This window comes from Trypanosoma equiperdum, assembly GCF_001457755.1.
Source record: "Trypanosoma equiperdum strain OVI genome assembly, contig: ctg_641, whole genome shotgun sequence".
NCBI lineage: Eukaryota > Euglenozoa > Kinetoplastea > Trypanosomatida > Trypanosomatidae > Trypanosoma > Trypanosoma equiperdum.
In genome coordinates this window covers 69,889-84,023 of record NW_027124578.1, presented here as the reverse complement: position 1 = coordinate 84,023, position 14,135 = coordinate 69,889, and the positions used below count along the sequence as shown (strand labels likewise).

Here is a 14,135-nt window from a genome sequence, read left to right as displayed (position 1 = left end):
CACACACACGTATATATACATATACATATATGTATGTACATGCACAAGCACACCTCAAGAACAACTCTAACGCATGCAACAGGTAGGGCACAATGGCTCACCGGACCACGCAACACACGTGCGGGAGCATCATTACAACTGAAAAAGGGGGCTGGAAAAAGAGTACGAGGAAAACAGAAAATGAAGTGGGCAATCCATTGGCACACACATGAACAGTGGGTGCTTAGACCCATTTTCCTAACACGGCCATCAACGCAGCGCCAAGCCAAAGAGCCGCAAACATCCCAAAGCATCTGAAGAAACGCCTTACCTTATCCTTCCCAGCATGTTTCTGCATATCCGATGGGAAGTCACTCAACATGAGGCAGAAAGCAAGGTACAGCAGCATCCCACCACACACAGCACTGGCGACCGCCTGGTTTTTGGTTGCTTTTTATATATTTTTTCTTTATTTCTGAATCGTTGTTATATATTTTTATTATTATTACATAATTTAATTATTATTATTTTTTTTTTTAAATTGGTCGTATAGTTATATGTTTTTCAATTTTTTCGATTTCTTAATCCTTTTTTTTTGTGGTTGTTTCTTGGTCGGACCTTTTGCTTAGAAGCTCCCCGCTCTGTTATTATTTGACTGTAGGTGCTGTGTGAAGAAATGTGTCTGTGTTTGTGTAATTTTTTCTTCCTTGGAACGGGGGGGAGCGGGATGTGAGAGATTTTTATTAAGGGTGAAGGAAAAGTATGAAGATATACTCTTGAGGATGGTTGAAACCTTTCAATGTCAAATATTATCATGCAGTTGCTAGATATATATACATATATATCTTTTTTTGTTGCTGTGCCACTTTGTGAAGATTACCTCAAAGAATAACTGAAAAAGATATGTTAAAAATAAGGCAAGGCAAAGGAGGGCACACGTGGACGAGCATTTATCAAGTTGAGGCTTTTTTTGAAAAAAAAAAAATGTATGAGGAACATAAATCTCCAACAAGCGGACACCAAATAACGCCAAAAAGGGGGGAAAACAAAAATACATACGAGAATGTCTCCTCCCAAATATTACGCTTATCTGTTAGAATGACGTTAAACTAAGTCCTTCTTTTGGATATTAACCCCGGTAACGACGCCGTAGAAAATAAACACACACGTACACAAAGAGTAAGAGAAATAGCAACAAAGCCGCGGCCTCACTTCACCACGTGAATATGAGTTGCGAATTGGATGAGTAATGATTTCCCTGCTAATATTAAACTGTCTCTTTCAGGTGCTGCCACTTCGATTCCCTCCGACATTTTCCTATTTTATTAATCTCTTCTTTTCCCCTTCTCCCTTTCTGTAAAAGTTACTTTCACTCTCCATTCCACCATTTTATTCGTTGCCTTTTCTGTTCTCTTTCTATTTCGTTTTCTTCAGGTCTTGATTCATTTATTTATTTCACCCTTCACGCTGATTTCGTTGCATTTGACCCATCACTGATGTGTTGTGCTTGTTAATAATTTAAAATTTTTCTTGATACAATACCCGCCGATATGCTTCAGTCCCTCGAGTTGTGTATGTGTTGTTACTCACACACCTTCGAAAAAAATAAAAATAAAATGAGAGTCCCTAAATGTAAAAATAGCATAAGACACCAAAAACGAATTAATAACAGCAATGATGAACATATCATTATAAGTAATAAAAAGGAATACACACCAGGAACAACAAATCATCCCGCTTTCCATCATTTTGTAAATAAAAACAAATAGAAGGGGAAGGAAGGGAAGTGAGGAGATTAGGATCAGTACGACGGCTTCCCCGCAACGCTAAACTAGCGAATAGGGTTTCAAAAGATAGAGCTATAAAGAGGTTACCGCCTATTTGTGCAATTGATTTTTTTTTCTCAAAATCGTTGCCCATAAAACTTTTGCTTATTCATTTTCTTACTTGTTTCGCATCGTCGCTATTTTAGTGCCAATTCAGTACCTTCTCCCCCACCTCTCAGAACACAGCGTGTGAGCATAACATCCCTCAATCCCTCGCTTATTTACTCCTCTTCTCTGATGCGTCCGCTTCAGCACGACACGCCTCTCACGCGGTAAAGAGTTCATTTTCCGTGCGATACTATTTGTTACGTGTTAACCCACGTGCGAACATATTCAACTCCTCAAAGTTAGGGGGAGTGAAGAAAAAAAATTAATGTAAATAAAAAGTTACGTTACCTAGTGCCACTTGGACAGCAGCGCCATCACACCGAAGCCAACCCAAAGGGCCACAAACATTGCAATGCGTCTCACAAAGCGATTCGGCGTCCCGACACCCGCGTATATGCGCAGATCCGTTGGGAAATCAACGAGAAGCAGGACAAAACCGATGTAAAGCAGAATACCAGCACCAATGGCATTGACAATGGCGCTCATAGTGACGTAACTGGAGCCGGTAATGCTTTTGCCGCCATCCCTCATGGTAACGGCACCGATAGCCGTACCAACAGGAACAGAAATGGAAAAGAGGATGGCCAAAAATAACTCCAACTTGGCTTTCAGCGACGCCTCCGCCAACCGCGCCCCTAAAGCCAGGCCTTCAAAAAATTGATGGAAGGAAAGAGCCACAAGCAGCACTTTGGTGCGCGAGTCGGATGCAATACCTACGGAAAGACCGAGAAAAATACTGTGCACCACCAAACCGAATTCCATTAAGGCTAGGGCCATAACACGCCGCGCACCGGTAAGCAGCGCAGCGGCTTCACCACGGCTTCCACAGCACCCGGTAGCACCGTACGCAGGTCCCGGAGATGATTGGCAGCAGCCGTTAGTTTCACATGATACTCCTGGTTGAGCCGTGCAACGCTTCATTCCGCATTGAGTTGGTGGAAGAGCCGCCGCCGTCGGCACACTATCAGCCACTTGCGGTGCGCCGTCGGCTAATTTCTCCTCTTCCTTACGAACCGCCCAACCCTCAAGAAGGAGGTCCATGGCAGAGTCGAATGAATGCATCAGTAAAGCCGAGATCAGCATAAACAGCAAGCCGAAAGCGCTGTACACTTCCATACTCAGCCCGTGTGGGATACACTTCTCCATGAAGCTGTGTAAGCTGTGATTGAGCAGTGTTAACACGGCAACTGACATAACAACACCTGTGGAAATACACTTCGAAACAACAATAAGAAACGGCGGCAGCTTGAATCGTGGCACATAGTTCCCGGCAATGGGAAGAACTGTCCCAAGGAATGACGCGATCAGGAGAATAAAAATGGCTGCAATGTGAAGCCCCATCGAGTACGACCCTGCGGCTGGAGCGCAACCCCCCATGTCGTGCCCCTCATGGCCCTCGTGATCACCATGATCACCATGATCGTCATCAGTGTGAAAGTTAATCCCAAGGTTCGCTCCAAGCATTTTACCCACACCTCGCCAAGCTCACGTATATGCAGAGCCGCTTTCTGTCTCTTAGGTGACGCGATTTAGCGACTCCCTTCACTTTCTTCCTGCTTTGTCGCTGTGCCAGCTCCTCTTTAACAATTCTTCTTTGTCCAGCAAGTGAAACAAAAAGTGCCTGCCCAAGATTATCCTAGGTGAAGTTCGCGTCGATAAAAAATGATCCTGAGCTCAATTGACGGTAACACGTGGCCTCTGCGCACTTACGCTACGTGCTTACTGCAACTAACTGTAATCTGATTCCCCTCACCCCTTCCACGCACCGGAGATAAGAGACAGTCCGTTACGGGACAGGGAATGCAGTACGGCAAAGCAAAGGCAAAAAGAAAGGAGGTAAGAGTGAGCTGTCCGAAGGGGCATAAGTAATCCGAAGCCGATTTAACGGCTTTCGGGGGGATCGTTCAACACACATTAACGGGGAATAGGACACCGTGCGGGGAGACAGTGGGGCATCTCTGCTTAACAGCGGCACGAAAGCGTGTGGAAAATAAAGTGTGACGCAAGACCAGCAAACCTTACGGCACAAAGCTAAGGGAACCAGCTGGTTTTAACTCCCACAACTACTGGAAGCTCAAACAAAATCAAACGTAAAAACCTCCGTTACGCACATACATGTATGGATCGTAATTTACACAAATAGACACAATACTACTCTTGAGTCGTGACCTCAACTTGAGGGAATGACGAAAACGCTGATGAGAGATTCGACGGGTCAACACACTGCAATTCTCATGGGAGCTGATGACCCCCGGGGCTTTTTAAAGCATCCTCCCTGTCAAAAGTGCCGACTTCACAACCACAACTGTATCATAAAACAGCGGACAAACTGGAATAACCGAATCATTCACTTTGACACAAAGACAGCAAAAGTTGTATCGGCAATGCCATCCCGTAGAGAAGGTGGTGTGGCTCATGCCCACGCTCCCAAAGCGATAAAAATAAAAAATAGCCATGTTGCACCTTATTTTCGCCTAACAAACATTTTTTTGTTGTTACAGCGCCCCCCGATCGCTACCTGCAGCAGTTTTTTCTTTCTTTACAAAAAAAAAAAAAAGAGGCCGCCATATGCGCATGCTAACCCCATAACTCAACACTTAGATCAATGGTTGTTAACTGTCGTATATACCTAAGTTCTTCATGATCCTCGAAAGGACAGCCTTGTCCTCAATAGTACGGTAATGATGCAAACGGACGTAAAGGTTGGCGTGTCCCTTCACAGCCTTCCGCAGTTCCATCGTATAACGAACGATGTTCCGCATTGGTAAGATTGCACTTACCGATTTTCCGTCCTCCTGGATATCCACGGTAACCGCCTTGCGCTCATTCAAGGAGCTCACTACCTCGCCAATGTACGTGGGTTCAGATAGGTACACCTCCACCTCCATCATAGGTTCAAGCGCAGCCAAAGTCGTCTTCGGTGCCGCCTGAAGGAGCTGAAGTAAAAGTGAACGCGCGGCCTGTGCAAGCGGCCGATCTGTTAGTTGTGTTGCAGCCACCCTCCTGAACCCCGTCAACACCACTCGGACGCCGTGAAGCGGGAGGCCGGCAAGTGGCCCCAGGAGGAAGCATTCACTCAAGGCTTTGTTAAATACCTCAGTTATCAGTCGCAGCTCTTCCACAGCATTGCGCCGACAGTCATCCATGCGGCGGCGTCGGTCACCGCCCCCCTCGTTCGCGGAGGATGATAAAAAACTTCCTGCAAATGCTTCGTCCACAATGAATGAGCACACTTCACTGGGGCCACAGACACCCTCATCATCTAATAGTGGCTGCAACCTAAGTGAGCACTCAATGTATGGAACTTCGTTATTTGTTACAATAACATTCTTGAGCTCAACCGGCTCGCGCACTACCTCCCGATATTCGATAATAGCACGGAGCAGACGGCACTTCAGGCCGTACGAATGCTCCAATCTGGACATAACAATTTCCAGGTGAAGTTCACCCATACCACTGATAACTATTTGCCCGAAATTGTTCCTGCTGACCCGCAAACTCGGGTCCTCGAAGCTAAGCTCTTGCAGTGTCTCCTCCAGGAGGGAAATTTGGTGCTTGGATGCGGCCTCAATAGAAAAGGAGATAACTGGTGATGGGGCATCAAAACCTTCAAGCGTAAAAACCTCCTTACCACAGCCTGCAACTACAGATTGAGCGTGTTGCGGTTCACGATAGAGTGTTGCCCCGGTTTTGGTGTTCCGCATGAAAGCAGCACCAATGTGCCCGGCGGCGAGATGAGGAACCTCAACCTGATGATCTGCGTGCATGACATAAAGCTTTTCGATATTCTCGTGACTGTTGGAGCTGTTATTCACAAGTGTCGTTCGCGCTGTTATTCGGCCACTGTAAACACGAAAAAAAACTAAAGGTTGCCGCTGACCTTTGGGCCCCATTGTGTGGATAACTTTGAACGCGAGTGCGAAGAACGGAGCGTACGGTGCGGTTGTTGCCGGTGGCAGTTGCACCAATTCCCCATCCTTCGTGTAGCCGTAGAGCACACGATCTTGCGGAGAAGGTAAGTAATATGTGATAGCATCAAGAACCGGCTGCACCCCCTGGTCACGCCGCGATGCACCACATAGCACGGGGATTACCGGACGGGGTGAGTTGTTCTGCCGGAGTGTCTGCCTCCGTATGGCCGCACGCAGTACATCACATGGTATGGCGTCCTCCGCTCTTTGTTCGTCACCGCCAGTTTCGTCAAGCGCTGCGATAACCGCGTCTGCGAGTGAGTCGTCTACGCTGGTTAACGTGGAGAGGAGGGCGTGCCGGGCGTCGCGGGCCGCTTCAACAACGTGAGGTGGTTCGCTCCGATGCGCTCGTAGATCACCGACGATGACGTTTGAGCCGTGGTCACCACTAAACCGATAGCTCTTCAGCTCCACAACATCAACTACCCCGTCAAAGCTTCCATCCTCCCGACTCAGCGGAAGCTGAAGTAACAGAGGTTCCATTTCCAACTTTTTTCGAATCGAGTTGACGCACTTTGTAAAATCAGCGTTGTACTTGTCCATCTTGTTCAAGAAAGCTATGACAGGTACACCAAACTTCTTACTCTGCCGAAGAACCGTATAACTCTGGGCCTGAACACCAGCGGACGCATCGAAAAGAGCAACCACACCATCCACAACACGCATGGCTCGCTCCACTTCCACTGTAAAGTCCACATGACCAGGGGTGTCAATAAGATGGATGCTGTGACCACGCCACTGAAAAGACACAGCCGCTGACTGAATGGTTATTCCACGGTCCATCTCCTCTTTCATAAAATCCATTGTGGTGGTACCACTATCCACATCACCCACACGTTTCACAGCTCCGGCGTAAAAAAGCATACGTTCAGTGGTTGTTGTCTTTCCGGCATCGATGTGTGCAACTATCCCGATGTTTCGTATCAGTGCTGTAGATGCATCTGGGAATTTGCTCTTGTCACCCTTAAGCCCAGTTGAACAGCGAGAACACCAAAGATGGGGAGACTGTGTGAGGCACCGAAGTGCCGAAACAATCGCACTACACGATGGCGCTACCACCAACCGTACATTTGGAGCACACCGGAACCCTTTCATTGCTCCCTGTGGAATCCTCATTAGGCAGAAAGAGAGTGAAATGAAAAGTGAAGTAAAATAATATAAGGAGAAAAAACCTTGCAACTCAGACCCTTTTTCGAAAAGGCAACCACCCCCTGTCTCTCTCTCTCTCTGTGTGTGTGTGTGTGGATCTCGTATGGTCTGATACGCCCACCCTACTAAGGAGGCTACCGCCAATAATTGCCTTTACAAAAAGTTAATCAACCACGCGGCTGGTACTAGGTACTAAGGGAAAGACAATGGTGGACTTTACTGCAAAGATTTTTTCTTCTGATTAGAGAGAGTCCACACCAGCACAAGAAAGTTAGGAAGAGGTAAAGGATGGGAACGTGAGGCGGGCTTACCGTCGTGGGAAACCGGCACGGGGCAGCGGCGGGTCCGCCACCAGGAGGAATCCCCTCAACATATGTTTGACTCGAAAAAAAGGGCAAAAAGCATATGTCAACCAGTTTGGTGTGCCAGTAGTGTTTATGCTTGCCTTCTCACAACATCCTCTTCCACAACGCTCTTCCTCCTCAACTTCTAATACGAGTATATTTCTCCCTCCTCACCTTCGCATCTTTCCCTTCAGCCTCCAACTTCGTTTACATATTCCCCTGCAGCTACGTCTTTGTTGTCAATTACGCTTCTGACGTCGATTCTGGTTTCACTTTCATATTAATCTGTCAACCCTTTCTCTCGCTTATTTAGCGTATGCTGAACGTTTTCGGATTATCATTTACCAAATATGGCCTAACAACCATTCGTGTTAGATTCGGCAGCCTTAATCTTCTCCAGCCGCTGCGTGTGACGGTCCTCCCCGCTGTATGGTGTCTGCAGGAACGTCATGATAATTTCCCTGAGCACAGCCGGCCCCGTCGTGCGCTCCCCGAGGCACACGACATTTGCATCGTTGTGCTGTCTTGCCATGACCGCCGTATAGTGGTCGAAACAAAGCGCAGCACGAATTCCTGGGACTTTATTTGCCGCGATCGACATACCAATTCCGCTGCCGCAAACAAGAATACCGACGTCCGCCTCGCCACGGGCGACCATCCGTGCCACATTGAGGGCGTAATCGGGGTAGTCAACTCTCTCCAAACTGTGCGGGCCAATGTAGACAGGTTCAAATTCCTCACCTGCTTCCCGCACGTACCGCACAATGCTTTCGTGAATGGGGAAGCCGATGTGGTCAGCACCGATAGCCACCTTGCGCGTCATTGTTGATTGTAAAAGGAAATTTCTTGCTTGCCTGAATGTATTTTAAACCCTGTTCAGCCTTTCACCGCCCAGTGCATGCACCCACAAACAAAAGGGAAAGCAATATATGTATTGCTAAACAGCCTGTAAGCGATAAAATGCAGCAAACACAACTGTATGTACAAAACAAGGGATACAATTGGAGAATCATTACCAAATGTTGGCAGTGTTCTCAGCCACATACGCTACATAGTAAATGGTGGTGGTGACTTCGGTGAAGGTTGAAAAGGCGCAAAAGAGGAATGGCGTGCCCTCCCCATCGCATGAACCTCACAAACTCTTCGATTGCAGGCGCTTTGTCGGGTACACGGCGAGTTTCTCAAGAGGATCCACGTATATGTATATACACGTGTACAAATAAATATCCGCTTGCTTGTGGGTTGGTAGACAACCCCTTACCTCAAAATGGTCCACCGTTACGTAGTGGAAAAAAGGGTAAGTGAGCAGAGGAAACGGAAAAATGACAATCTCACTTCGTTTTCTCGACAATCACGCAAATCCTGCGGTCACAACCCGCTTCCCCAACACACAAACACACACACGTATACGTTCCCTCGTGTTTCAGCCTGTCAACCTACAATTTTCAAAACCAACCAGAAGATATAAGGAAAAGAACGAACACGGAAAGGAAAGCAAAGCAAATAAATGAATGAATGTGAGTAAGTGTGGAAAGTAATAATCCCCCTCAGACTGTCGCAGGAATACACCCTTCGTAACTTTATTTGATTCGTGTTTCGGTCGCGAATCAGCTACGTGGAAGAGTTTGCACAGGCACTCATATCATACGAAGGGAGCAATGGTGACTCTATAACAACAAAGGTAATTCTCCCACACATGTGCGCATGTCCTTCCCTCACGCTCAATCACCGCTTAAACCGCACTCAGCCGTCGTTCACGTTAAGTCGACCACTTTTTTTTTTTTGGAGTGGGGAGGGGTGGGGCATGTTGAATGCGAGAAATCAGTAAACAACAAACGGAACAAAAAAGGAGGAACTCACGGACACTTTGCTCCACCTTTTCGTGGGAAATACAAACACACACACACGCATGTATATATTTCTTGAGGTCCACTGTGTCCAGTCTCACATTTCCGGTTTAATACCATTACCTGCTACCACCGAGCCCATGCTAATTAATCTCGCACGCCCGTTGACATGTTTTTCCCCTCTATGGCTTGCTTTCGTTCCCTTATTTATGTTACAGATACCCTACTTTTCGCCAGCGCGAGTTCCCAACAACCTGCTACAGGCAACCTCACCTTAAAACTCCACACGGACGCTACCCGAAACGGACACCCTTTTCCGGATTGCATCTTACAAGCCGAATAGCCAGCCTTTTCCCTCCGTCCTTGTGTACTGATGTAACTCAACCACCAGGAAAACTAGCAGTGCACGGGTGTATGCAATATATAGATATAGACATAGATAGCGCGCATAGAGCAGCCAAACTTCACCTTCGTCACGCCATGTCCGGAAGAAAGTAATCAGGCAACAGCCGGAACAGATACAACATTACACTCTTCAACTCGGCGAATGGCACTTCGGTGCAGTAAAATAGCGTCTCCACGTAGCGCTGGCATGCCCCGTAGTGCCCCACCCAGAAGCAAAGAAGTCGGAACATGTTTCGGAAAAAGCACCCACCATAGCACCTGTAGTACAACTCAACAGCGCCAAGTGGCTTACAGTGGCCGTGTAGTAGAAATGCAGAGCATCGGAGGCGGCCATCCTCTGCCTTACAGTGGCACTGACCATCAGAAGCAGCACGATCATCATTAAAGCACCTTCCCGGGCCCCACCTGTCGCCACGCCTCCTTTTTTTCACACCTCGACCAAGGGCTTCTCGTTCCTTTTTCCACTTCTCATAGCCTACCCGCGCCAGCGGCTTTAGCTTTTCCAGCACACCGCGGACGGCACCAGCGCCACCTAAACAGGCAACGCGAGCAAAAACTAAAATGCAAGTTGTAACCACACAAAGACGCCCAGTACCGTGGATTCTCTCCGCGTTCAGTGGCCCCAACATGCCATATACTAGCTCATGCGGCTCCCGGAGCAGAGTTTTCTCGAGCTCCGAAAGTGACTTATAGTGATCTCTCTTCTCGAAAAGAGGCTGAACAAGATGCGGAGGCGGGCCCACCAGCGGCAAGTCAATCTCACCCATTACAATTGCCCGGTCGGTGTCGTCAAAAAACACGGGAAACGGTCTTTCCTCCAGTGAAAAGCGGTGCGGGCTCCGCAATAACAGTTGCAACATATCCCATAGTGTCAAGTGAGCGATATGTCCAAAAGAGGAGGAACGTGCATTCTCCAACGCTCGTGTTGGATCGGGAGTCGAAGTAGGCGCATCGGCCGCTTTTCCCAGTGCCTTTTCCATTCGTTGCATCTCGCTGATAACTACAACGAACCTCCTTGAACACGCGGTGATGTAACTGAACCGGTGCGCGTAGCCGGTTACGATGTCTCCAATACGAGAGGAGGAGCTGAGCGACTCGCCCGCATCCACCGTGGCTTCAGTGACCGGTTTCCACATGTAATTTATCTTAGACCGCAGCCCTGGAGTCAACGAAAGCAGGAGGCTGCGCATAAACAGGTTGGTGTCGCACCCGTAGCCACGCAGGCGACGCAGGAGCACTCGAACGAAAGGTTCATGCTCCTCTCTGTCAAGTGGAGGAAGACGAATGAGTTGCTCTACTTGCCCTGACCCAACATGTAGCTGACGGGAATGAGATGAAACCGTGACTGCGGGATCGTTGAGGTGGGATAATTCCACGTTCCCTATTACATACTCTTGAAGAAGCATAAGGTTATCATAGTGATATCGAACGAGTTCTCCAAGCAAAGAGAATACACTTTCGATCCGCTTCGAGGGAGTGAGAGAATCACTGAGCCCAGGCACGAATGTAGCGTTGTACACACGGTGCTCTAATATAGATCTCATGAGAATATCACCAATAGCTGTTTGTGGTTCATTTGGAGAGCTCCTACTCACACAACCAAAGGAAAAACACCTAAGATAACCCTCCAGTGCGTGGCAAGCTGTCGTCTCAACACAGCTGTCCTCACTGCGATTTGCTAGCATCTTAGCTACCTTAAGCGCCAATGGAGCGGCCTGACTCAAAATGTCACCTTGCTGAAGCATGGAGCACTCAAAACGGTCCTGGGTGTTCAAGAATTCCAACACACCGCGCAACAACTCCAATTTTCGTATTGTTTCCGCCTCGTGATGATGAGTTTTTTCGTCTATTCCTTCTTCACTATCCGCGTTCATGTGGCCACTGTTAGGTCGCCTATACGCCTCCTTGTCCTCTCCCGGTCGCATGGCAGATAACAGATGTCCCTCTTCGCGTTCATCGTCACTATCAGCCTCACTGTCACTGCTGTTACTGTTGTCGTCCACACCGTCCTCGTTCCTGTGGTATTTCTCCGCAGCGTAGCCGCGCTTAATAGTGCGCTGCTTCGGTGCTCTTCTGGCTTCCCCAGCGCCATTTTCAGGTATTAAAAAGCGAGGGAGAAGCCGCAGTTCTTGCATGTGCTGCCACTGCTCAAGATACGGAGACAAAACTTGACTGTCACCGCGAGGTTGGAATGCCCTATCGTAGAATTTACTCGCTACCTCAATCCACTTGCATTCCTTCATCGTCCGCCACACATCTCCGACGAAGAAGGTGGATAGCATGACATTCAGTACAAAAATGACCTCACTTTGCGCACCAACAATTGCATACCTGTTGTGTAATGTAAGGGGAACCCGCATTACTGGAGAAAGGAAGTTCCAGAAGGCACGGTTCTTCTCCTCAAAACTCTCTTTCGCCTTTTTATCAGAGGGTGGTCCAAATCCACAAAGAAGCACACGGTTGTCGTCTAGTTCCTCACACAGCGTCAGATCGCGGAGTCTCCATCTTTGCTTAGCATCCACACAACCAACAAACCAACTAAAATCTATACCTGAGCCGGTCGTCTCAACAGAAATTTCAGACGCACCATCATCATCTTGATACAACGCCGCCGAAACACCCAATGAGGGCTGCAGGAAGGCCCGAAGTGTATCCACCACTTCAACCGGCAAGGTTGCCGTTGGACTAACAGGGTTAGCGCCCACGCTGCTGGCATAATCACGAACACGGCCACCCTCCCCGCGGTCAACGCCATTACCATCTGCTACAAAAGGCTGAAGAACATTGGGATCACCGAGACCGTATTCGGTTAAACCGTTTACGTCCAACCCTCGGGTGGTAATCGGGGTTGCTGCTCTAGCTTCATTCGGGAGCAAAACAGGGAATGAGTAACCGGCAAGTGAGTTTGAAAGATTTTCGCTGCCAAGGGCCATGCGAAAGCTGTTCGGCTCCGTCACTTCACACAACGCCACCAGGCGCTGTACGAGTCCCTTCTCACCAATGAGCCACAAAACGTTGCTATCGATGACACGTTGGATGCGTTGAAGTGGAAGCAAGGTTTCGGGAAAGAGAAGGCGGTGTGGAACGGACTCCCTCTGATCAAGCACTACACCAGGCACAATCAAAAGAGAAACAACGCGGCATATAACAGCCAGCACCACATCGTCACCGACACGAATGAGTTTCTGCAACGCCGGAACCTTTGATATCTCTAGCACGGGTCCTACGCAAAGAAGGAGGTGCTCCAGCATCATCAAAGACACCAATCTCAACTCTGGCACGTTAGCAAGCTCGAGTAGTCGGAAAAACAGTCCGGGGTATCGGTCGTAATAATACCAACCAAGTTCGTTGTGGCATACCATTAGCTCCGTTAGAACACGTAACATTAAATCGATAGCACCGACAAGGTGGAAGGGAGTCGTGTCTTGTGAGTCCGCTCTAAAGGGCGCTTGGGGAGAACTATCAGTAGCCCCATTCGGCACATTAACATCGCACAATAACGTCACGAATAAGTCAATACCACCGAGGCCGACGAAGTACGCCAATAGATGCGGCTTACTGGGGTCGAAGTAAGCGGTGCAACCCTGAAGATAGCGATTCACTTGAACAAGGTTACCGGACCGCCATTCTGACATAATGCCTCTGAGTAGAAACAACTGCCCAGCGGAAAGTGCATCGAGTGCCGACTGCCAATCTGCCTCTTCCACTTTTCCCCCTGACGAGCACTGGGCCCAAGGTGGTACACAATCCAAACGCACGGGTACCTTGCCGCCGAGCTTCCCCCGAAGAAACTCAAATGCGGACATCCCCGCGTCACTATCCCTGGTTACGAGGAAAGAAGATAAATTGAAATCCGGGAAAACAGTGTAGAGGTGGTGAAAACGAAAAAAAAAACGATGAATCACTCTAAGTATTACCGACAGTTCCCCCGCGGCATTCCAAGTATTCAAGATGAGGGAAGTGAATTAATTACACTTTTACCGTATGTGTTCCGTTTTTTTTTTTGAAGCATCGAAAGGGTCAGACACAAACAGAACAAGTCGCAACTACCGAAAATGGTCAAAAAAAAAAGCAGTAGAGTAGTTGGCACAAAATACGTCGAACTACTACAAGCACAGCAGACTACTCCACATAGTACTATGTGAAGTGAGGCATCGCACCGCAGGGTGGTGGTGGGGAGGAACTTACTCCTTGCAGAACGCAAATGAAATAACAATTGCATGTTATCCTCCTTACATACGAGTACGTGCGTTGTCCACACTGGGTCCCACCTCGTAATGCAACGGGACACGCCGTCTACGAAACGACGTCGAATAATCAAGTCCTCAGATCCTTTCTGACGCTCCACCGCCCTCTGTTGCCACTTCTGATGGTTATACGGTAGGTCTAACCCTACACACCAATCTCCCTCACCGTTTCAGCATTTCCTTCGTCGTGCCCACAGATTTTTATCCGTCGATCCCCTCTAATCCATCACGCCTATTCTATCAAGTTCACTCTTTGGTT

General features: G+C 48.2%; 4 protein-coding genes across 4 annotated transcripts; all 4 read right to left on the bottom strand.

Annotated features, from left to right (window-relative positions):
• Nucleotides 1–2,201: 2,201 nt before the first annotated feature.
• Nucleotides 2,202–3,377, bottom strand: TEOVI_000304300 (cation transporter, putative; the record flags this gene model as incomplete). Its single annotated transcript, XM_067226028.1, has 1 exon — nt 2,202–3,377. One exon carries the CDS (start codon nt 3,375–3,377, stop codon nt 2,202–2,204), a length of 1,176 nt encoding a protein of 391 aa, XP_067082129.1.
• A 1,148-nt stretch (nt 3,378–4,525) lies between these two features.
• TEOVI_000304200 (Elongation factor G 2, mitochondrial, putative) lies at nt 4,526–6,979 on the bottom strand (the record flags this gene model as incomplete). Its single annotated transcript, XM_067226027.1, has 1 exon — nt 4,526–6,979. The coding sequence occupies one exon, from the start codon at nt 6,977–6,979 to the stop codon at nt 4,526–4,528; it is 2,454 nt and encodes an 817-aa protein (XP_067082128.1).
• Nucleotides 6,980–7,732: 753 nt separating this feature from the next.
• Nucleotides 7,733–8,200, bottom strand: TEOVI_000304100 (ribose 5-phosphate isomerase, putative; the record flags this gene model as incomplete). The annotated part of the gene is made up of 1 exon (XM_067226026.1): nt 7,733–8,200. One exon carries the CDS (start codon nt 8,198–8,200, stop codon nt 7,733–7,735), a length of 468 nt encoding a protein of 155 aa, XP_067082127.1.
• Nucleotides 8,201–9,697: 1,497 nt separating this feature from the next.
• Nucleotides 9,698–13,435, bottom strand: TEOVI_000304000 (uncharacterized protein; the record flags this gene model as incomplete). Its single annotated transcript, XM_067226025.1, has 1 exon — nt 9,698–13,435. One exon carries the CDS (start codon nt 13,433–13,435, stop codon nt 9,698–9,700), a length of 3,738 nt encoding a protein of 1,245 aa, XP_067082126.1.
• Between the last annotated feature and the right edge of the window lie 700 nt (nt 13,436–14,135).